Source organism: Malus sylvestris, chromosome 5 (assembly GCF_916048215.2).
Source record: "Malus sylvestris chromosome 5, drMalSylv7.2, whole genome shotgun sequence".
Lineage (NCBI taxonomy): Eukaryota > Viridiplantae > Streptophyta > Magnoliopsida > Rosales > Rosaceae > Malus > Malus sylvestris.
In genome coordinates, this window is record NC_062264.1 from 4112637 (window position 1) to 4136955 (window position 24319).

Sequence of the window (24319 nt, forward strand, 5' to 3'; positions counted from 1 at the left end):
AGCCCTTATTCTATAAAATGACTCATCACTCTCCTCATTAGGAGAGGCCAATTCTTAGGCATGGGTCCCACCTTCAGAAGCCTCACTCTCCTATTCAAAGGCTTTCTCTCCCTCACAAAGAAACACAATATCAGTGTGGACGTAGCCCAAACATTGGGGTGAACCACGATACATCTTGTGCTATTTACATTTCTTGCAGATTCACGGTTGGATTTACTTTGTTCAAAGATCTCCGGTTTTGTACATCAACACAACTAATTCAAGAATTTATATATGACATTATAATATTTTAATGATGATTTACGAGTTTGCAATTGTTTCCAAAATTAAAGGTACAGAATGTAATTTGCTTATTTTTTATATTGTTTTTTTGGTTTAGTGACAATGGGTTTTATCAAATTTGTGACTAATGGACCCCCCGAATCACCCCCCGAATCATCCCATACATTGAACCTATCAAAGTCAAATCACTTTGTTGGCTTCTTCCCAACACAAACTACAACAAGGAACTCAACGTAAGAGAATTATTGAAACAAGAAAGGTTAAAATAAATTTTATATATTTTTTATTGAAAAAGGTTAATCTAAATAATTTTAAAAACTTAACAAGAAATAAACAATTTAGTAAGTGAATAATTTTTTTTTAATAGATAATTCTCTAGAAGTATATGAGAAGTAAAAAAGATGTGTAAATATTACCACTCTTCCTACAATTTGGAAAAAATAAAAAAAATAAAATTTGGTATATGTGGTCCTACTATTATTATATAGGGGTATAACGTTACACAGTTCCAAGTTCCAACCCCTTGTATTTATTTATGCCCGTGTGAGCCAGGTAGCAGGTGTTTCTTCGTCATCTTCTGCCCAGGAATCTTGGCTCGATTACTGGAAGCTTCTCAGATTTGTGTGGGCATCTCTCTGCAGATAAGTTGCTTTGCTTCTGTGTTCTTGATCTTTGAAGAATGATGTTTCGTTTTATGGAACTTGTTGCCTTGAATTTGTGCTGATTTGAGTAGTTTTTTGTTGGTGGGTTTTGGATAAATTTGTTATTCAGTTGGTAAAAATCTGTGATTGGTGTTGGATTTTAGGAAATGGGTTTCTGTTTGGTTATGGTGTTTGTGGGAATTGGACATGCATATACTTTGATGGTGTAAGACTGTAAGTAGCTTCAGGTAGTTGAATTGGGGGTTGAAAAAGCTCGAAAAGCTCAAAAATTGATAAGGAAGGTGATTGATTTTTACCTCTGAGTGCTTGAGGCGTGTGAATAGATGTAGAATATGGTTTTAGGATGAAGAAGTTGTTGTTGTGATTGTTGTTAATAGTGAGGATTAAGGAATGGAAGGGAATTTATCACAAGGAGGAGGAGGTTTGGTTCCGGGCGGGGCTTCGTTTGGTGGGCTTGATTTGCAAGGATCAATGAGGGGTCAACACCAAACCCAACACCCACACACCATACACCATCACCTTCCTCATCCTCATCAAGGGTCGTTGGTCCACCCATCAATTCCCGAAGGTTTTCCGCTCAAAATGGGAACCATGCATCACTGTGATCAAACCATTTCCATGGTGGATTACAATAAGGGGGAGAGAGGCAAGAACTCGGCAAGTGATGAGGATGAGCCGAGTTATGCGGAAGATGGTGCTGATGGTCACCCTGAAGCTAGTAAAGGGAAGAAGGGGTCGCCATGGCAGCGTGTGAAGTGGACTGATCAGATGGTGAAGCTTCTGATTACTGCTGTGTCATATATAGGCGAGGATACAAGTTCAGATTGCGGTAGCGGGGGAAGAAGGAAATATTCTGTTGTACAGAAGAAGGGAAAGTGGAAATCTGTTTCCAAGGTCATGGCAGAAAGAAGATATCATGTTTCTCCGCAGCAGTGTGAGGATAAATTCAATGACCTTAACAAAAGGTATAAGAAACTTAACGATATGCTTGGGAGGGGCACTTCTTGCCAGGTTGTTGAGAACCCTGCGCTTTTGGATGTGATAGAGTACCTAACAGAGAAAGAAAAAGACGATGTTAGGAAAATATTAAGCTCGAAGCACTTGTTTTATGAGGAGATGTGTTCGTATCATAATGGAAATCGTTTGCATCTGCCTCACGATCCAGCCTTGCAGAAATCTTTACAAAGGGCACTTAAAAGAGATGATCCTGACAACGATGATCTGAGAAGGCACCACCATGATGATCTTGATGAAGATGATCAAGATATGGAAAATGACGAGCATGACGACTTTGAGGAAAATAATGCTTTACGTGGAGATAACAGGGGAATATACATTTCAGAGGACTCTGTAAAGAGGTTGAGACAAGGCCAGGGCCGTGAAGATTTTAACTTTGGGAGTTCTTTGAATTCCCAAGACAGTAACAAAAGTTCTTATTCTCACCCCCAGATTCTTCCCCAACCTGATATGAATCAAGTTTTACCTGATGGTACAAAAGCTGTTTGGTTACAGAAGCAGTGGGTTGAATCGCGTTCATTTCAGTTAGAAGAACAGAAGCTACAAATTCAAGTTGAGATGTTAGAATTGGAGAAGCAGCGTTTGAAGTGGCAAAGATTTAGCAAGAAAAGGGACCATGAACTGGAAAAGCTGAGGTTGGAAAATGAGAGGATGAAACTTGAGAATGAGCGTATGATATTAGAATTGAAACAGAAGGAAATGGGTGCTGGATTTAGTTAAGTGGCTCTTCTGATCAGTATTTATTGCAATAGTGCGACATCTAGGCCATGTTGATTCTCTCGAATTTGGTAAGCTGCTGTGGGTTCAAGTATCACATATTGGTTGGGGGAGCTTTCTTGGAATGACTCTACCTAGATGTACTCTCTAAAACTTATGATTTTGGCAATATCAATGTCTAGTTTTCAGTATTTTGCATATGGTAAAATGGCAATTTCCTATGGTTGAAACCTTTATTGAAAACTGTATGAACAATGTCTTAATAGCTTATTGTATGCTGGTGCTTTCCGTATTTCATCAGCTTTTTATCTCTTGTATTATTGTTTGGTTTTCTCAAATGAATGTTGGCATTCATTTTCTTGTCTTTTTTACTTTTGATCTTCCATATTTTACTGGCAGCTTACAAATATTGTTATTCAATGTTACAGTTATTGTTCTTGTATTTTTTTCTTTTCAAAAGAATTTGTACTAGTGATTTAAATGATTTTAGGTCTATGTCGAATTTGTACTAGTGATTTACATGATTTTAGGTCTATGTCCCTATGTCCCAAGTAATATTATTTTCTCTATAATAACCAAAAAGAGTAGGTTTGTAATTAGGAAGTCCACAGGAGCAGGTTCTGCAGTCCATCCTGTACCCTCCATAAATATGTATGTCATGTTCAATGCTAGAAACAACTACTACCGCAAGCTTTGTTTTCCTCATGCATGTTCATATTACTGCATGCTATAATACGCTAGCCCATCCTCAGATTTAAGGTCAAGGATTATGAGTTTCTGGCTTAAAGCTGTTGTATCTTTCTTGTCACCTCAAGTTGTAGTCTGTGATACTCGTGCTAATCTAGAACTGTGTTAGTTATTCTGAATCTTGGACGGGAAAGCTTCAATTAGACATTATAATTCGTGTAGGTCTCTTTTATTCTCTTTGTGGAGCAATATTTTGAAAAACTAGTATTGAGACTAGCCTAGGCGGTTTTTTGGGTGGGGATATCAATAAAATGCCTCTGCCCCAGCGGGAGTGGGCTATAGACTAGCCTAGGCGTTTGGGAGGTGCGCCTAGGCGCCTGAGGAGTTGTCGAGGCCCCACCTGGGCGTTTGAATTTTTTTAATTTTTAAAATCGGTTACGGTGGTTTGGACATGTGCAAAGAAGGCCTACTGACGCTCCGATTAGAAGATACGACTATGGGACAGAGGTTCAGGGTAGAAGGGGTAGAGGAAGATCTAGGAAAACTTTGGAAGAGACTCTAAGAAAAGACTTAGAGTACTTGGATCTAACGGAGGACATGACACAGCACCGAGCACAATGGCGTTCTAAGATTCATATAGCCGATCCCACTCAGTGACTTGGATTTTCCAAGTCTCCAACCGAGAAGTTTTCCTCACTCGGGAAATTAAGGGAACACTACCTCAACCTACATGCTCCACTCACAAAGCTTCAACATACAAGCTTCAACAAAAGAAAATTCAAAGAACTTAGCGAAGAAGGCTTTGGTGTATTTAACACAATACGTTGAAATGAAGGAAAGCTTAAAGATGAGAGAAAATCGGTTACGGTGGTTTGGACATGTGCAAAGAAGGCCTACTGACGCTTCGATTAGAAGATGCGACTATGGGACAGAAGTTCAGGGCAGAAGGGGTAGAGGAAGACCTAGGAAAACTTTGGAAGAGACTCTAAGAAAAGACTTAGAGTACTTGGATCTAACGGAGGACATGACACAGGACCGAGCACAATGGCGTACTAAGATTCATATAGCCGATCCCACTCAGTGACTTGGATTTTCCAAGTCTCCAACCGAGAAGTTTTCCTCACTCGGGAAATTAAGGGAACACTACCTCAACCTACATGCTCCACTCACAAAGCTTCAACATACAAGCTTCAACAAAAGAAAATTCAAAGAACTTAGCGAAGAAGGCTTTGGTGTATTTAACACAATACGTTGAAATGAAGGAAAGCTTATTTATTGATATCCCCGATAAGTTACAAATATGTACATATACATGAGTCAAAATAAACAAACAAGAGGGAGCCTTCACAAAGGTTGCTTAGGAGAAGTCTCAGCAGTCGGTAGAGCCCCAGAAAGAGAAGGCACCGGAGGGAGATCATTCGGAGCCTCAGTATTGGATAGAACCCTAGAAGGAGGAGGCATCAGAGGTTGATCATTTGGAGCTTCATTACGCGGTTCAGCCCCAGAAGACGAAGGCAATAAATGCCTTTGGAACAAACCCACAAATCTCTGATGATCAAGTAAAACCTGACCATCAGATTCCTTCATCTGGTCAAGCTTCCTCTTCATGTTTGTAGCATAGTCATGTGCGAGCCGGTGCAACTGTTTATTCTCATGCTTGAGCCCTCTAATCTCCTGTTTGAGACTCATCACTTCAGCCGCCAATGATTCAACTTGGCGGGTTCGAGCAAATAGGCGTTGGGCCATATTAGACACAGAATCTGCACACTGAACACTGAGAGCCAGAGAATCCTTAACAGCCAACTCATCAGACCGTTTGGAAAGTAGTCTGTTATCTTTGGGAGTGAGAAGGTTCCTGGTCACCACCGCAGCGGTCATATCATTCTTCATCACGGAATCCCCAACGGTAAGAGGACCAGTAGGGGAGACGAAGGATGGGCGCCATATGTTGTCTGGAGAAGGCGGGGCTGCCTTTTCAACAAGGTTCAAGTCAAAACGACGGTCGGATGAGCCAGACATTTTCAAAGGTGTTGAAGAGAGAAGAGGTCGGACAAATCAAGATCTTAGAAGTGCAAGAATGGAGCTTCTACTGGTGGAGATTCAAGTGTGCTTTGGAACTTAATGCCAGCCCTTATAAAAATCTGCACTCGACGGAGCTTCAGAAATCGAAGAGGCGCCTGCTCAGAAATTGAAGAGGCGTTTGCTTTCTCAAAAGCTGGGCTGCTCAAAGACCACGATGGTCGATCTCAGAAATCGAAGAGGCGTTTGCTTTCTCAAAAGCTAGGCTGCTCAAAGACCACGAAGGCCGATCTCAGAAATCGAAGAGGCGCTTGCTTTCTCAAAAGCTGGGCTGCTCAGAGACCACGAGGGCCGATCTCAGAAATCGAAGAGGCACCTACTTTTCCAGCCTTGTCAGCACCTGTCACACGCACACTCAACTTTGCGGAAATTATGGGTATTCTGTCGAAGATTTCTGGTGAAGTAGAAAGCACATGAATCATACTGTTCAATCACCCACTTCCCACACGCAACAGTAGCTCATGGGTACCACAGATAACTTTGCCAAAGTTCTCTGACAAAGTTGAGACACGTGAAGCTTGCAGCTCCCACTACATCGCTCTGACCAAGAAGGGTAAAAGAATAGCAAAGAAACAGCACTAACAAAGTTTAGACACATAAATTTTGAAGGTCTACCTACCATATTATTACCCACAAGGGTAAAGGAACAGTACCACTACTGGATAATTGGAAAGTCCCTATGTGTCAACCTCTGTGCTTCGTGGCAAGGTAGACTAGCAAACATGCCCAACCTTTACTCACATTCGAGAAAACACTCCCAACAAGATTGCTTGCTCCAAAATCGAAGAGGCACCGCCCTCCGAATCTCGAGAGCCAGACTCCCAACATGATTACTTTCTTAAAAATCGAAGAGAGGGTAAAGGAACAGTACCACTGCTGGATAATTGGAAAGTCCCTGTGTGTCAACCTCTGTGCTTCGTGGCAAGGTAGACTATCAAACATGCCCAACCTTTACTCACATTCGAGAAAACACTCCTAACAAGATTGCTTGCTCCAAAATCGAAGACGCACCGGCCTCCGAATCTCGAGAGCCAGACTCCAAACATGAATACTTTCTCAAAAATCGAAGAGACACCGCTCTCCGAATCTCGAGAGCCAGACCCCCAGCAAGATTGCTTTCTCAAAAATCGAAGAGACATCGTTCTCCGAATCTCGAGAGCCAGATCCCCTACAGGATTACTTGTTCGAAAACCGAAGAGGCACCACTTTCCCAACTTCAAGAGCCGGATCTCCTTGGATAAAGCTTGTCTGTAATCTTCACACGCAACATCAACTTTCCAGATACCACAGACCACTTTTTCAAAGTGCTCTGACAGAGTTAAAACATGTGAAGCTGGCAGCTCCCACTACCGTGCTATGACCAAGCAGGGTAAAGGAATAACATTATTACTTGTTGTTAGGGAGACTCCTATATATGTCGACCTCCATCCCCAACGGACAGGCAGACCTGCAAAAATGCTCAACCCTTCCTCATATCTGAGAGGGCACTCCCAACGAAGCCTTTCGAAATATTCAGCTTTCTTTCCCCCCGATAATACCTCTGCAAACAAGCTATACTAGAGCAAGAATATCTCATATCATTAGGGTTAAAAGCAAGAGTATCCCATATCATGCTTTTTCCCTGTCTTTTCCTTTGGCCTTGTTCTTACCTGCAAGACAAGGAGAAAGAGAGCAATCAGTCAGCACTTGGAATCAAGCTTCCAGCCAGGAACTGACTGCCTGGAACCCCTTACCTGATTATTGACTTGGCATTGCTCTCGAGTACTCATCTTCAACATCTTATGCTTCCAGGGAAGATACCGCATTTGCCTGAGGAACAAATAGGGCAAGTAAGAAGGATACAAGGAAGCATGTGGAGACAAGCGTAACAGCACACGTGCCGATACATCCACTACTCTGTCAAAAGCAAAAGTATCCCATATCAGCAGGGTCGAACGTACTTTAGATTTGATGGACTTGTTTTGACCCTCAAATTCTTCAGTCGGCCTTATACTCTGGAGGAAACCAGAAAATCCTCCAGCCCAGTTCAAGAATAAACCTGTGGAAAATTACTTCTTCAAAAGCAAAAGTATCCCATATCATCTCTTCTCATTTTTCTTCTCTTTATCCTTCATGCTGCCTGCAAGATAAGGAGAATGTGAACAATCAGCCGGAGCTCTGATTGCTTACCTTGTCTGTCACCTCTTTCAGCAGATCCCCTAGCTCGGCGACTTAGGGGACTCCTACTACATGGTTTGTATCGCGCTTGACCAAGCCTGAAACTACAAGTAAGCTTCAAGTGAAATTGATACATTACCTTGTGCATCTCCACCAGTTAAAGATACCACCCCTGGATGGAGGAAGAGTACTTCCAGAGAAGATGCCACATCTACCTATGAGACAGATAAGGCAAGTCAAGACAATACCACACTCCGGTACTTAGAAGTTTCGTGATTACGAGATCATTCTCCCACAATATTTCCTAATGTCATTTGTACTAAATCATTCACTTGTACTCACTAAAGGAGAGCTTATTCACTTGTACTCACTAAAGGAGAGCTTGAACCTATGTACTAGTGTAAACCCTTCACAATTAATGAGAACTCCTTTATTCTATGGACGTAGCCAATCTGGGTGAACCACGTACTTAGAATTTTATTATGACTTAGTTTCTATTGGTATGGGCGGTGGTGTTGAAATGAAGGAAAGCTTAAAGATGAAGGACGGAATCCCCAACGGTAAGAGGACCAGTAGGGGAGACGAAGGATGGGCGCCATATGTTGTCTGGAGAAGGCGGGGCTGCCTCTTCAACAAGGTTTAAGTCAAAACGACGGTCGGAGGGGCCAGACATTTTCAAAGGTGTTGAAGAGAGAAGAGGTCGGACAAATCAAGATCTTAGAAGTGCAAGAATGAAGCTTCTACTGGTGGAGATTCAAGTGTGCTTTGGAACTTAATGCCAGCCCTTATAAAAATCTGCACTCGACGGAGCTTCAGAAATCGAAGAGGCGCCTGCTCAGAAATCGAAGAGGCGTTTGCTTTCTCAAAAGCTGGGCTGCTTAGAGATCACGAGGGTTGATCTCAGAAATCTAAGAGGTGTTTGCTTTCTCAAAAGTTGGGCTGCTCAAAGACCACGAAGGCTGGTCTCAGAAATTGAAGAGGCGCTCGCTTTCTCAAAAGCTGGGCTCCCCAGAGACCACGAGGGCCGATCTCAGAAATCGAAGAGGCACCTACTTTTCCAGCCTTGTCAGCACCTGTCACACGCACACTCAGCTTTGCGGAAATTATGGGCATTCTGTCGAAGACTTCTGGGGAAGTAGAAAACACATGAATCTTACTGTTCAATCACCCACTTCCCACACGCAACAATAGCTCATGGGTACCACAGAAAACTTTGCCAAAGTTCTCTGCCAAAGTTGAGCACGTGAAGCTTGCAGCTCCCACTACATCGCTCTGACCAAGAAGGGTAAAAGAATAGCAAAGAAACAGCACTAACAAAGTTTAGACCCATAAATTTTGAAGGTCTAGCTACCATATTATTACCCACAAGGGTAAAGGAACAGTACCACTACTGGATAATTGGACAGTCCCTGTGTGTCAACCTCTGTGCTTCGTGGCAAGGTAGACTAGCAAACATGCCCAACCTTTACTCACATTCGAGAAAACACTCCCAATAAGATTGCTTGCTCCAAAATCGAAGAGGCACCGTCCTCCGAATCTCGAGAGCCATGACTCCCAACATGACTACTTTCTTAAAAATCGAAGAGAGGGTAAAGGAACAGTACCATTGCTGGATAATTGGAAAGTCCCTGTGTGTCAACCTCTGTGCTTCGTGGCAAGGTAGACTAGCAAACATGCCCAACCTTTACTCACATTCGAGAAAACACTCCCAACAAGATTGCTTGCTCCAAAATCGAAGAGGCACCGCCCTCCGAATCTCGAGAGCCAGACTCCCAACATGATTACTTTCTCAAAAATCGAAGAGACACTGCTCCCCGAATCTTCGAGAGCCAGACCCCCAGCGTGACTGCTTTCTCAAAAATCGATGAGGCATCGTTCTTCGAATCAAATGAAGGAAGGCTTTGGTGTATTTAACACAATACGTTGAAATGAAGGAAAGCTTAAAGATGAGAGAAAATCGGTTACGGTGGTTTGGACATGTGCAAAGAAGGCCTACTGACGCTCCGATTAGAAGATGCGACGATGGGACAGAGGTTCAGGGCCGAAGGGGTAGAGGAAGACCTAGGAAAACTTTGGAAGAGACTCTAAGAAAAGACTTAGAGTACTTGGATCTAACGAAGGACATGACACAGGATCGAGCACAATGGCGTTCTAAGATTCATATAGCCGATCCCACTCAGTGACTTGGATTTTCCAAGTCTCCAACCGAGAAGTTTTCCTCACTCGGAAAATTAAGGGAACACTACCCCAACCTACATGCTCCACTCAGAAAGCTTCAACATACAAGCTTCAACAAAAGAAAATTAAAAGAACTTAGCGAAGAAGGCTTTGGTGTATTTAACACAATACGTTGAAATGAAGGAAAGCTTATTTATTGATATCCCCGATAAGCTACAAATATGTACATATACATGAGTCAAAATAAACACACAAGAGGGAGCCTTCACAAAGGTTGCTTAGGAGAAGTCTTAGCAGTCGGTAGAGCCCCAGAAAGAGAAGGCACCGGAGGGGGATCATTTGGAGCCTCAGTACTGGACAGAACCCTAGAAGGAGGAGGCATCAGAGGTTGATCATTTGAAGCTTCATTACGCGGTACAGCCCCAGAAGACGAAGGCAATAAATGCCTTTGGAACAAACCTACAAATCTCTGATGATCAAGTAAAACCTGACCATCAGTTTCCTTCATCTGGTCAAGCTTCCTCTTCATGTTTGTAGCATAGTCATGTGCGAGCCGGTGCAACTGTTTATTCTCATGCTTGAGCCCTCTAATCTCCTGTTTGAGACTCATCACTTCAGCCGCCAATGATTCAACTTGGCGGGTTCGAGCAAATAGGCGTTGGGCCATATTAGACACAGAACCTGCACACTGAACACTGAGAGCCAGCGAATCCTTAACAGCTAACTCATCAGACCGTTTGGAAAGTAGTCTGTTATCTTTGGGAGTGAGAAGGTTCCTGGCCACCACCGCAGCGGTCATATCATTCTTCATCACGGAATCCCCAACGGTAAGAGGACCAGTAGGGGAGACGAAGGATGGGCGCCATATGTTGTCTGGAGAAGGCGGGGCTGCCTCTTCAACAAGGTTTAAGTCAAAACGACGGTCGGAGGGGCCAGACATTTTCAAAGGTGTTGAAGAGAGAAGAGGTCGGACAAATCAAGATCTTAGAAGTGCAAGAATGAAGCTTCTACTGGTGGAGATTCAAGTGTGCTTTGGAACTTAATGCCAGCCCTTATAAAAATCTGCACTCGACGGAGCTTCAGAAATCGAAGAGGCGCCTGCTCAGAAATCGAAGAGGCGTTTGCTTTCTCAAAAGCTGGGCTGCTTAGAGATCACGAGGGTTGATCTCAGAAATCTAAGAGGTGTTTGCTTTCTCAAAAGTTGGGCTGCTCAAAGACCACGAAGGCTGGTCTCAGAAATTGAAGAGGCGCTCGCTTTCTCAAAAGCTGGGCTCCCCAGAGACCACGAGGGCCGATCTCAGAAATCGAAGAGGCACCTACTTTTCCAGCCTTGTCAGCACCTGTCACACGCACACTCAGCTTTGCGGAAATTATGGGCATTCTGTCGAAGACTTCTGGGGAAGTAGAAAACACATGAATCTTACTGTTCAATCACCCACTTCCCACACGCAACAATAGCTCATGGGTACCACAGAAAACTTTGCCAAAGTTCTCTGCCAAAGTTGAGCACGTGAAGCTTGCAGCTCCCACTACATCGCTCTGACCAAGAAGGGTAAAAGAATAGCAAAGAAACAGCACTAACAAAGTTTAGACCCATAAATTTTGAAGGTCTAGCTACCATATTATTACCCACAAGGGTAAAGGAACAGTACCACTGCTGGATAATTGGACAGTCCCTGTGTGTCAACCTCTGTGCTTCGTGGCAAGGTAGACTAGCAAACATGCCCAACCTTTACTCACATTCGAGAAAACACTCCCAATAAGATTGCTTGCTCCAAAATCGAAGAGGCACCGTCCTCCGAATCTCGAGAGCCATGACTCCCAACATGACTACTTTCTTAAAAATCGAAGAGAGGGTAAAGGAACAGTACCATTGCTGGATAATTGGAAAGTCCCTGTGTGTCAACCTCTGTGCTTCGTGGCAAGGTAGACTAGCAAACATGCCCAACCTTTACTCACATTCGAGAAAACACTCCCAACAAGATTGCTTGCTCCAAAATCGAAGAGGCACCGCCCTCCGAATCTCGAGAGCCAGACTCCCAACATGATTACTTTCTCAAAAATCGAAGAGACACTGCTCCCCGAATCTTCGAGAGCCAGACCCCCAGCGTGACTGCTTTCTCAAAAATCGATGAGGCATCGTTCTTCGAATCAATCGAAGAGGCGCTCGCTTTCTCAAAAGCTGGGCTGCTCAGAGACCACGAGGGCCGATCTCAGAAATCGAAGAGGCACCTACTTTTCTAGCCTTGTCAGCACCTGTCACACGCACTCAGCTTTGCAGAAATTATGGGCATTCTGTCGAAGACTTCTGGTGAAGTAGAAAGCACATGAATCTTACTGTTCAATCACCCACTTCCCACACGCAACAATAGCTCATGGGTACCACAGATAACTTTGCCAAAGTTCTCTGCCAAAGTTGAGCACGTGAAGCTTGCAGCTCCCACTACATCGCTCTGACCAAGAAAGGTAAAAGAATAGCAAAGAAACAACACTAACAAAGTTTAGACACATAAATTTTGAAGGTCTAGCTACCATATTATTACCCACAAGGGTAAAGGAACAGTACCACTGCTGGATAATTGGAAACTCCCTGTGTGTCAACCTCTGTGCTTCGTGGCAAGGTAGACTAGCAAACATGCCCAACCTTTACTCACATTCGAGAAAACACTCCCAACAAGATTGCTTGCTCCAAAATCGAAGAGGCACCGTCCTCCGAATCTCGAGAGCCAGACTCCCAACATGACTACTTTCTCAAAATCGAAGAGAGGGTAAAGGAACAGTACCATTGCTGGATAATTGGAAAGTCCCTGTGTATCAACCTTTGTGCTTCGTGGCAAGGTAGACTAGCAAACATGCCCAACCTTTACTCACATTCGAGACAACACTCCCAACAAGATTGCTTGCTCCAAAATCGAAGAGGCACCGCCCTCCGAATCTCGAGAGCCAGACTCCCAACATGATTACTTCCTCAAAAATCGAAGAGACACTGCTCTCCGAATCTCGAGAGCCAGACCCCCAGCATGATTGCTTTCTCAAAAATCGAAGAGGCATCGTTCTCCGAATCTCGAGAGCCAGATACCACAGACCACTTTTTCAAAGTGCTCTGACAGAGCTCCCACTACCGTGCTATGACCAAGCAGGGTAAAGGAATAGCATTACTACTTGTTAGGGAGACTCCTATATATGTCAACCTCCATCCCCAACGGACAGGCAGACCTGCAAAAATGCTCAACCCTTCATCATATCTGAGAGGGCACTCCCAACGAAGCCTTTCGAAATATTCAGCTTTCTTTCCCCCCGATAATACCTCTGCAAACAAGCTATACTAGAGCAAGAATATCTCATATCATCAGGGTTAAAAGCAAGAGTATCCCATATCATGCTTTTTCCCTGTCTTTTCCTTTGGCCTTGTTTTTACCTGCAAGACAAGGAGAAAGAGAGCAATCAGTCAGCACTTGGAATCAAGCTTCCAGCCAAGAACTGACTGCCTGGAACCCCTTACCTGATTACTTACCTGGCATTGCTCTCGAGTACTCATCTTCAACATCTTATGTTTCCAGGGAAGATTCCGCATCTGCTTGAGGAACAGATAGGGCAAGTGCGAAGGATACAAGGAAGCATGTGGAGACAAGCGTAACAGCACACGTGCCGATACATCCATTACTCTGTCAAAAGCAAAAGTATCCCATATCAGCAGGGTGGAACGTACTCTAGATTTGATGGACTTGTTTTGACCCTCAAATTCTTCAGTAGGCCTTATACTCTGGAGGAAACCAGAAAACCCTCCAGCTCAGTTCAAGAATAAGCCTGTGGAAAGTTACTTCTTCAAAAGCAAAAGTATCTCATATCATCTCTTCTCATTTTTCTTCTCTTTATCCTTCATGCTGCTGCAAGATGGGGAGAAGGTGAACAATCAGTCGGAGCTCTGATTGCTTACCTTGTCTGTCACCTCTTTCAGCAGACCCCCTAGCTCGGCGACTTGGGGGACTCCTACTACATGGTTTGTATCGCGCTTGACCAAGCCTGAAACTACAAGTAAGCTTCAAGTGAAATTGATACATTACCTTGTGCATCTCCACCAGTTAAAGATACCACCCCTGGATGGAGGAAGAGTACTTCCAGAGAAGATGCCACATCTACCTATGAGACAGATAAGGCAAGTCAAGACGACTCCACACTCCGATACTTAGAAGTTTCGTGATTACGAGATCATTCTCCCACAATATTTCTTAATGTCATTTGTACTAAATCATTCACTTGTACTCACTAAAGGAGAGCTTGAACCTATGTACTTGTGTAAACCCTTCACAATTAATGAGAACTCTTCTATTCCGTGGACGTAGCCAATATGGGTGAACCACGTACATCTTGTGTTTGCTTTCCTATCTCTATCCATTTATATACTTATCCACACTAATGACCGGAGCAATCTAGCGAAGATCACAAAAAGCGACCGTTTTCGCTACCTAGGATCTATCTTGCAAGAGAACGGAGAATTAGATGGAGATCTCAACCATAGAATACGAGCTGGATGGATGAAGTGTTAGAATGCATCCGGCGTGTGTGTGACCGTCGTAGGCCACTGAAGCTCAAGGGAAAATTTTATAGGACGGCAATAAGGCCAGCGATGTTGTATGGCACAGAATGTTGGGCGGTGAAGCATCAACACGTACACAAAATGGGTGTAGCGGAGATGAGGATGCTTCGTGGGATGTGTGGGCACACGAGAAAGGATAAGATTGGGAATGAGGATATCCGAGGTAAAGTAGGAGTAGCCGAAATTGTAGGAAAGATGAGAGAAAATCGGCTCCGGTGATTTGGACATGTGCAAAGAAGGCCGAATGACGCTCCGGTTCGAAGATGTGACTACGGGACAGAGGTTCAGGGCCGAAGGGGTAGAGGAAGACCTAGGAAAACTTTGGAAGAGACTCTAAGAAAAGACTTAGAGTACTTGGATCTAACGGAGGACATGACACAAAACCGAGCGCAATGGCGTTCTAGGATTCATATAGCCGACCCCACTTAGTGGGAAAAGGCTTTGTTGTTGTTGTTGTTGTTGTTGTTATGATGTGAATTAGAGAAATAATAATAATAGTCAAATATTTGATAGCTTGGCATGCTTGCTTGATTGTTTTACAAAGTATTACATTTTACAGGTGTGTGTGTATATATATATATTTATTTATTTATTATAATAATTTTAGGTACCTATCGCCTAGGCAAGGCTATCCATGACAGGCTTTGGCTTCACTTTCGCCTTTTACAACATTGATTGTGGAGTCTACACTGCATGTTTAAGATGTTTGTCCACTCCCTGTCCATACCACTTTATCAGCTTGCAGAACTGGATTCTTACAGTTAGTTTTCTTCCTGTTGATTTACCCAGGAATTATTTTCTTCACCATCGTAATTTTTTGCATCATTTTATTTCAGAATTTTGTAACTTTGACATCATAGTGAATGCAATAAAATTCCTGAAATCCAAGAGCTATAGATGGTTTATCTATGTGGGAATTAGATATACCAGAATGCTTCATATATGTGTGTGAGTTTTTGCAGGCTCTGGCCTCGCACAAGTAATCTTGTTTTTCTTTTGTAGAAATTGAAACTTACCTATATCCCATTTCCAAGAGTTATCATGTCTAAAATGGCATGCAATATTTCATCTTCAAGTTTACGAGTTTATTTTTGAGACTGATATCACATATTACTTGTACAATGATAATCACAAGTAATTTGCATGTATAAACTATTATTCTGATACTAGAATCAGGCAGTGTACTGTATAAACTATAAAGACCAGCTAGAATGTTATGTTTGGTCGTGATCAGAAACCTTCAGAAAATTATTACTAGAGGTTGAAGATTTGCTTATCAATAATATGCTGTTACTTCCGTCTTTACTTATCTTTCTGCATTGATCGTTGTGTTAACAACTTAACCGGAGATACTCAAGACAAAGTTTCTGCTGAACTGAGAACTAAATCTGTGCTGATTACAGAGCAGGCTGCAGCTGTGGGTTTTAGCCCATTATTGTGAGGAAGGATCTCATTCCCGTCAAGATCACCCTGCCATTGTCCTGTCAAATAACTCATTGCTCATGTCAGGTGCGCTCCTCCTCCTGACTTTGTGACTCTCTTTGCTGGGCAGTGGTCATTGCATGATTGGACTTGATGAGAAATGAAGAGATTCCTCACACCATGGAGGGGCGGGTATTGGTGTAGGCAAATTATAAATTGATACACTGTGTGCATAGCAATGGTAGTTTAGCTCAAAACTGTGAAGGAAGAAAATGAGAACCTGAGACTAGCTTGTTTAATGTGAATTTTGAAGTGCTGTTGGTGCATGAAATAACCGAGGGACCTCTAATTGAGTTAATCAGTGATAGATATTGTTCATTTTCTCGCAGACATGTAAACTTCGGGTCTTGTTTTGTAATTTCTATAGCACCCGAGTCAGCATATAACTTTCAATACATGATCCGAGGATTTGGTATATATCCTAATTTCTGTTCCTTCGTTGTATTATATTTTGGTGACAAAGCCATGTTACCTTCCTTTGTGATGTTAGCCTACGGGTAATCGGGTATATTTGGTTGAAGTTACTTTCTGTACTTGCCATTGCAATTGCCTCCATAACCAGTAACAGAGAAGTGAAATCTGTATCTGGCTGAAAAGAAATATTGGAGCTGATTTGTATATGACAAATATACCCTTTTATCCAGTGAGAGGTTGTACAATACCTAATACGTATCAAGCAACCAGTAGTAAGGAATCATGCTACCTTCAATTGAAGTAATAGAATTTTGTTACCTGGATGATATGTGGATAGGCTATGGTCTAAGACTACTAAGCTTGAAATTAGAGAATTAGGTTTACAAGAACTTTGTGATGGCTATATGATACTCGCATACTGTGAATTGGTAACTTTTTAATGCTACAAAAACAGAGTCTTATCCCATTAAGTGGAGTTAGCTGTATGAATCCTAGAACGCTACTACGCTTGGTTTTGCGCCAAGTTGTGCATTAGCGCCAAATATTCCATGTCTTTTCTTAAGGTCTTTGTCCAAGTCTTCCTAGTTTTTCTCTACCCCTTTTGCCCTGAGCCTCTGTCATCCCATTTTCTACTGGAGCATCTGTACGTCTTTATTTAACATGTCCAAACCATCTTAACTGATTTTCTCTCATCTTATCTTCATTTGCTGCCACTCTTACTTTACCTCGAATATCCTCATTCTTAATCTTGTCATTTCTCGTGTGTCCACACATCCAACAAAGCATTCTTATCTTCGCCACACTCATTTTTTGCACGTGTTGATGCTTGACCGCCAAACATTTTGTGCCATAAAATATTGATGGCCTTATTGCCCTCAACAACAACAACAACAAAGCCTTTTCCCACTAAGTGGGGTCGGCTATATGAATCCTAGAACGCCATTGCGCTCGGTTTTGTGTCATGTCCTCCGTTAGAACCAAGTACTCTAAGTCTTTTCTTAGAGTCTCTTCCAAAGTTTTCCTAGGTCTTCCTCTACCCCTTTGGCCCTGAACTTCTGTCCCGTAGTCACATCTTCGAACCGGAGCATCAGTAGGCCTTCTTTGCACATGTCCAAATCACCGGAACCGATTTTCTCTCATCTTTCCTTCAATTTCGGCCACTCCTACTTTACCTCGAATATCCTCATTTCCAATCTTATCATTTCTTGTGTGCCCACACATCCCACGAAGCATCCTCGTCTCCGCCACACCCATTTTGTGTACGTGTTGATGCTTCACCGCCCAACATTCTGTGCCATACAACATCGCTGGCCTTATTGCCGTCCTATAAAATTTTCCCTTGAGCTTCAGTGGCCTACGACGGTTACACAACCCGCCGGATGCACTCTTACACTTCATCTATCCAACTTCTATTCTATGGTTGAGATCTCTCTAATTCTCCGTTCTCTTGCACGATATATCCTAGGTAGCGAAAACGGTCGCTTTTTGTGATCTTCGCTAGATTGCTCCGATCATTAGTGTGGATAAGTATATAAATGGATATAGATAGGAAAGCAAACACAAGATGTACGTGGTTCACCCAGATTGGCTACGTCCACGGAATAGAGGAGTTCTCATTAATTGTGAAGGGTTTACACAAGTACATAGGTTCAAGCTTTCCTTTAGTGAGTACAGGTGAATGATTTAGTACAAATGACATTAGGAAATATTGTGGGAGAATGATCTCGTAATCACGAAACTTCTAAGTATCGGAATGTGGTATCGTCTTGACTTGCCTTATCTGTCTCACAGGTAGATGTGGCATCTTCTCTGGAAGTACTCTTCCTCCATCCAGGGGTGGTATCTTTAACTGGTGGAGATGCACAAGGTAATGTATCAATTTCACTTGAAGCTTACTTGTAGTTTCAGGCTTGGTCAAGCGCGATACAAACCATGTAGTAGGAGTCCCTCAAGTTGCCGAGCTAGGGGATTTGCTGAAAGAGGTGACAGACAAGGTAAGCAATCAGAGCTCCGGCTGATTGTTCACATTCTCCCTATCTTGCAGGCAGCATGAAGGATAAAGAGAAGAAAAATGAGAAGAGATGATATGGGATACTTTTGCTTTTGAAGAAGTAACTTTCCACAGGCTTATTCTTGAACTGAGCTGGAGGGTTTTCTGGTTTCCTCCAGAGTATAAGGCCGACTGAAGAATTTGAGGGTCAAAACAAGTCCATCAAATCTAGAGTACGTTCGACCCTACTGATATGGGATACTTTTGCTTTGACAGAGTAATGGATGTATCGGCACGTGTGCTGTTACGCTTGTCTCCACATGCTTCCTTGTATCCTTCTCACTTGCCCTATCTGTTCCTCAGGCAGATGCGGTATCTTCCCTGGAAGCATAAGATGTTGAAGATGAGTACTCGAGAGCAATGCCAGGTAAGTAAGTTCCAGGCAGTCAGTTCCTGGCTGGAAGCTTGATTCCAAGTGCTGACTGATTGCTCTCTTTCTCCTTGTCTTGCAGGTAAGAACAAGGCCAAAGGAAAAGACAGGGAAAAAGCATGATATGAGATACTCTTGCTTTTAACCCTGATGATATGAGATATTCTTGCTCTAGTATAACTTGTTTGCAGAGGTATTATCGGGGGGAAAGAAAGCTGAATATTTCGAAAGGCTTCGTTGAGAGTGCCCTCTCATATATGAGGAAGGGTTGAGCATTTTTGCAGGTCTGTCTGTCCGTTGGGGATGGAGGTTGATATATATAGGAGTCTCCTTAACAACAAGTAGTAATGCTATTCCTTTACCCTGTCAGAGCACTTTGAAAAAGTGGTCTGTGGTATGTGGAAAGCTGATGTTGCGTGTGAAGATTACAAACAGCTTTATCCAAGGAGATCCGGCTCTTGTAGTTGGGAAAGTGTTGCCTCTTCGGTTTTCGAACAAGCAATCCTATCAGGGATCTGGCTCTCGAGATTCGGAGAACGATGTCTCTTCGATTTTTGAGAAAGCAATCCTGCTGGGGGTCTGGCTCTCGAGATTCGGAGAGCGGTGTCTCTTCGATTTTTGAGAAGGTAATCATGTTGGGAGTCTGGCTCTCGAGATTCGGAGGGCGGTGCCTCTTCGATTTTGGAGCAAGCAATCTTGTTGGGAGTGTTTTCTCGAATGTGAGTAAAGGTTGGGCATGTTTGCTAGTCTACCTTGCCACGAAGCACAGAGGTTGACACACAGGGACTTTCCAATTATCCAGCAATGGTACTGTTCCTTTACCCTCTCTTCGATTTTTGAGAAAGTAGTCATGTTGGGAGTCTGGCTCTCGAGATTCGGAGGACGGTGCCTCTTCGATTTTGGAGCAAGCAATCTTGTTGGGAGTGTTTTCTCGAATGTGAGTAAAGGTTGGGCATGTTTGCTAGTCTACCTTGCCACGAAGCACAGAGGTTGACACACAGGGACTTTCCAATTATCCAGCAGTGATACTGTTCCTTTACCCTTGTGGGTAATAATATGGGGTAGCTAGACCTTCAAAATTTATGTGTCTAAACTTTGTTAGTGCTGTTTCTTTGCTATTCTTTTACCCGTCTTGGTCAGAGCGATGTAGTGGAAGCTGCAAGCTTCACGTGCTCAACTTTGGCAGAGAACTTTGGCAAAGTTATCTGTGATACACATGAGCTACTATTGCGTGTGGGAAGTGGGTGATTGAACAGTAAGACTCATGTGCTTTCTACTTCACCAGAAGTCTTCGACAGAATGCCCATAATTTCCGCAAAGCTGAGTGTGCGTGTGACAGGTGCTGCCAAGGCTGGAAAAGTAGGTGCCTTTTCGATTTCTGAGATCGGCCCTCGTGGTCTCTGAGCAGCCCAACTTTTGAGAAAGCAAGCGCCTCTTCGATTTCTGAGATCGGCCTTCGTGGTCTTTGAGCAGCCCAACTTTTGAGAAAGCAGACGCCTCTTCGATTTCTGAGATCGACCCTCGTGGTCTCTGAGCAGCCCAGCTTTTGAGAAAGCAAACGCCTCTTCGATTTCTGAGCAGGCGCCTCTTCGATTTCTGAAGCTCCGTCGAGTGCAGATTTTTATAGGGGCTGGCATTAAGTTCCAAAGCACACTTGAATCTCCACCAGTAGAAGCTCAATTCTTACACTTCTAAGATCTTGATTTGTTCGACCTCTTCTCTCTTCAACACCTTTGAAAATGTCTGGCCCCTCCGACCGTCGTTTTGACTTGAACCTTGTTGAAGAGGCAGCCCCGCCTTCTCCAGACAACATATGGCGCCCATCCTCCGTCTCCCCTACTGGTCCTCTTACCGTTGGGGATTCCGTTATGAAGAATGATATGACCGCTGCGGTGGTGGCCAGGAACCTTCTCACTCCCAAAGATAACAGACTACTTTCCAAACGATCTGATGAGTTAGCTGTTAAGGATTCTCTGGCTCTCAGTGTTCAGTGTGCAGGTTCTGTGTCTAATATGGCCCAACGCCTATTTGCTCGAACCCGCCAAGTTGAATCATTGGCGGCTGAAGTGATGAGTCTCAAACAGGAGATTAGAGGGCTCAAGCATGAGAATAAACAGTTGCACCGTCTCGCACATGACTATGCTACAAACATGAAGAGGAAGCTGGACCAGATGAAGGAATCTGATGGTCAGGTTTTACTTGATCATCAGAGATTTGTGGGTTTGTTCCAAAGGCATTTATTGCCTTCGTCTTCTGGGGCTGTACCGCGTAATGAAGCTCCAAATGATCAACCTCTGATGCCTCCTCCTTCTAGGGTTCTGTCCAGTACTGAGGCTCCGAATGATCCCCCTCCGGTGCCTTCTCTTTCTGGGGCTCTACCGACTGCTGCGACTTCTCCTAAGCAACCTTTGTGAAGGCTCTCTCTTGTTTGTTTATTTTGACTCATGTATATGTACATATTTGTAGCTTATCGGGGATATCAATAAATAAGCTTTCCTTCATTTCAACGTATTGTGTTAAATACACCAAAGCCTTCTTCTCTAAGTTCTTTGAATTTTCTTTTGTTGGAGCTTTGTGAGTGGAGCATGTAGGTTGAGGTAGTGTTCCCTTAATTTCCTGAGTGAGGAAAACTTCTCGGTTGGAGACTTGGAAAATCCAAGTCACTGAGTGGGATCGGCTACATGAATCTTAGAACGCCATTGTGCTCGGTCCTGTGTCATGTCCTTCGTTAGATCCAAGTACTCTAAGTCTTTTCTTAGAGTCTCTTCCAAAGTTTTCTTAGGTCTTCCTCTACCCCTTCGGCCCTGAACCTCTGTCCCATAGTCGCATCTTCTAATCGGAGCGTCAGTAGGCCTTCTTTGCACATGTCCAAACCACCGTAACCGATTTTCTCTCATCTTTCCTTCAATTTCGGCTACTCCTACTTTACCCCGGATATCCTCATTCCTAATCTTATCCTTTCTCGTGTGCCCACAGATCCAACGAAGCATCCTCATCTCCGCTACACCCATTTTGTGTACGTGTTGATGCTTCACCGCCCAACATTCTGTGCCATACAGCATCGCCGGCCTTATTGCCGTCCTATAAAATTTTCCCTTGAGCTTCAGTGGCATACGGCGGTCACACAACACGCCGGATGCACTCTTCCACTTCATCCATCCAGCTTGTATTCTATGGTTGAGATCTCCATCTAATTCTCCGTTCTTTTGCAAGATAGATCCTAGGTAACGAAAACGATCGCTCTTTGGTATTTCTTGATCACCGATCCTCACCCCTAACTCGTTTTGGCCTCCATTTGCACTGAACTTGCACTCCATATATTCTGTCTTTGATCGGCTTAGGCGAAGACCTTTAGATTCCAACACTTCTTTCCAAAGGTTAAGCTTTGCATTTACCCCTTCCTGAGTTTCATCTATCAACACTATATCGTCTGCGAAAAGCATACACCAAGGAATATCATCTTGAATATGTCCTGTTAACTCATCCATTACCAACGCAAAAAGGTAAGGACTTAAGGATGAGCCTTGATGTAATCCTACAGTTATGGGAAAGCTTTCAGTTTGTCCTTCATGAGTTCTTACGGCAGTCTTTGCTCCTTCATACATATCCTTTATAGCTTGGATATATGCTACTCGTACTCCTTTCTTCTCTAAAATCCTCCAAAGAATGTCTCTTGGGACCCTATCGTACGCTTTCTCCAAATCTATAAAGACCATGTGTAAATCCTTTTTCCCATCTCTATATCTTTCCATCAATCTTCGTAAGAGATAGATTGCCTCCATGGTTGCCCTCCTATAAAAAAAATTCTTTAAGCTTTATTGGCATACTACGGTAGCACAATACACTTGATGTACTCTTCCACTTCATCCATCCAGCTTGTATTCTATGGTTGAGATCTCCATTCAATTCTCTATTCTTTTGCAAGATAGATCCAAGGTGACAGCGTTCACTCTTTGGTACTTCCTGATCTTCAACCCTCACCCTTATCTCATTAGGATCTCCATTTCCACTGAACTTGCGCTCCATATACTCTAGCGACGACCTTTAGATTCCAACACTCTCGCTAAAGGTTAAGTTTCACATTTACTCCCTCCTGCGTTTCATCTATTAGAACTATATCATCTGCGAAAAGCATACACCAATTAGTAACTTTTGATTCTATATGTTTCTTCATGTACTGTAGACGTGGATAACCTTTGGTGCCTTGAAGTTTATATGTCGAAAGTTAACGGTTTTGAGGTTCAGATTAGAATCTTGTTAGAAACCGGTCAAACAATTTCATTTCTTTTTCAGTTTCCAGATTCCATATTAGTATATACTCTGAAAAGAATTTTCAGTTGACCACGCCAAAGTTTAGAAGGGAAACAAGTGCTTAGTTGGGGAAGGATGCACTGTGTGTGCTGGACTCAGATGTATTGATACTTACATAAGTTGCAATTCTTGGCCAGTTAGTCTCACGTTTTAATAATCACTGTGTACAATACTCCAGTTCAGTTATCTATCTTCCGGTATTTTCCATTAATTGTTAATATCAACATGCTTGACCTTCGTTTAGAGAATTAGACTGTCACAGTGTTCAATATTTTTCACACAAGTGTAGGCTCATCTATTTGATATTTACATTGATCCACCTGACTTGTACTTTTATCCTGCTCAGTAGCTCTCTTACCTAATTGTTGATGTCTTATTTTTTCTAGAGAGTGCTAGAATCAATGACTCTGTGTAACTAGTGCATCATAAGTTGACGATTGAAAGCTCAAGAGAGATTGTTAGCTTCATTTAAGCAAAATCAAAATATAAAAGCTGTGTAATGGATGTAGATATATCGGATGCTGCTATGGGATATGTCAATATTTGTAGTAGTAATCGACTATGGAAGATTAATATTTTACTCGGTTCATGAAGCTACAGGAAATAGTGCGAAAGAAAGAATGTCTAACTTCTAAGTGCTAACAGCAGTTGATTGCATCAAGTATTCGTTTTCATTTTTTATATGGTCGAGTTCCTTGTTTTTGGTTTATTTGGCTAGTCTGGCTCAGAGAACAGTAGCTGTAGTTATGAAAGTCCGTTAGTAGCGGTAAATGTGAATTGCGGAAACATTTCACATGAAGTTTTGAGCTAGGCTTCTGTATAGTAGTCCTGAATAGGTTGCTTTCAAGGTGGATTGCTGCTGAATGTGTAAAATGTGCTTAGATTATAAAACGTCAGAACTGAACATGAATTAGTGTCGAATCTTCGCAACAACTTGTGTTGGCAGTGATGGTGCAACCACTACTCCGCCTTATCAGTCGGCCTGTCAACACAAGTGCCAATTCATTGAGAATTTATGTGCTGAGATGTTAGCCTGTAAATTTAGTTCTTGTACGTGCCCTAATATTTATTGACAGACATTGTTGTTACAAATGAGAGAGTAGGTTCTTTACTTTGTTACAGTGGTTTTAACTAACTGGGACTACTTGCTTTCTCGCAGAAGTTGAAATTTAAATTTACTGCAATTTACCCAGTAGACATGCATTAAAGCTTAGCCATGGCCCCTTAGCCAGGTAAATGAAGCACAGACCCGTAATTGGAAAATTCATGGTGCAGGAACCCCTATATTGGCAAATATATGGTAGGAGGAGGAGGAA

General features: G+C 42.9%; 3 protein-coding genes and 1 long non-coding RNA gene across 8 annotated transcripts; 2 read left to right on the top strand and 2 right to left on the bottom strand.

The window, feature by feature from the left end:
- Positions 1–792: 792 nt before the first annotated feature.
- Positions 793–16275, top strand: LOC126624705 (uncharacterized). Of its 3 annotated transcripts, XM_050293800.1 has the most exons (3): positions 793–2818; positions 14984–15136; positions 15780–16275. In XM_050293800.1, exon 1 carries the CDS (start codon positions 1335–1337, stop codon positions 2679–2681), a length of 1347 nt encoding a protein of 448 aa, XP_050149757.1. In that variant the 5' UTR covers positions 793–1334; the 3' UTR covers positions 2682–2818; positions 14984–15136; positions 15780–16275. The 3 variants fall into 3 exon arrangements, with proteins under 3 accessions (XP_050149757.1, XP_050149755.1, XP_050149756.1); XM_050293798.1 differs by lacking the exon at positions 14984–15136; XM_050293799.1 differs by lacking the exon at positions 15780–16275 and having other exon boundaries at positions 14984–15259.
- Positions 3934–10925, bottom strand: LOC126624708 (uncharacterized). 2 transcript variants are annotated; one of them, XM_050293805.1, is made up of 2 exons: positions 9848–10925; positions 3934–4512 (listed from the first exon to the last, which is right to left on the bottom strand). In XM_050293805.1, the coding sequence occupies exon 1, from the start codon at positions 10717–10719 to the stop codon at positions 10045–10047; it is 675 nt and encodes a 224-aa protein (XP_050149762.1). In that variant the 5' UTR covers positions 10720–10925; the 3' UTR covers positions 3934–4512; positions 9848–10044. The 2 variants fall into 2 exon arrangements, with proteins under 2 accessions (XP_050149762.1, XP_050149763.1); XM_050293806.1 differs by having other exon boundaries at positions 3936–4085.
- Positions 5959–11938, bottom strand: LOC126624713 (uncharacterized). Of its 2 annotated transcripts, none has more exons than XR_007624199.1 (3): positions 11468–11938; positions 9023–9241; positions 5959–6351 (listed from the first exon to the last, which is right to left on the bottom strand). It is a non-coding gene; the product is annotated as an uncharacterized LOC126624713 (long non-coding RNA). The 2 variants fall into 2 exon arrangements; XR_007624200.1 differs by having other exon boundaries at positions 6303–6393; positions 9065–9241.
- Positions 16276–17288: 1013 nt separating the features above from the next.
- On the top strand, positions 17289–21199 carry LOC126624707 (uncharacterized). The gene is made up of 3 exons (XM_050293804.1): positions 17289–18495; positions 18626–18689; positions 18775–21199. Exon 3 carries the CDS (start codon positions 20432–20434, stop codon positions 21104–21106), a length of 675 nt encoding a protein of 224 aa, XP_050149761.1. The 5' UTR covers positions 17289–18495; positions 18626–18689; positions 18775–20431; the 3' UTR covers positions 21107–21199.
- The last annotated feature ends 3120 nt before the right edge of the window (positions 21200–24319 follow it).

Excerpts from the sequence above, each read along its gene's own strand:
- LOC126624705 (XM_050293800.1), top strand. The coding sequence starts at position 1,335 with ATGGAAGGGAATTTATCACAAGGAGGAGGAGGTTTGGTTCCGGGCGGG.
- LOC126624707 (XM_050293804.1), top strand. The coding sequence starts at position 20,432 with ATGTCTGGCCCCTCCGACCGTCGTTTTGACTTGAACCTTGTTGAAGAG.
- LOC126624708 (XM_050293805.1), bottom strand. The coding sequence starts at position 10,719 with ATGTCTGGCCCCTCCGACCGTCGTTTTGACTTAAACCTTGTTGAAGAG.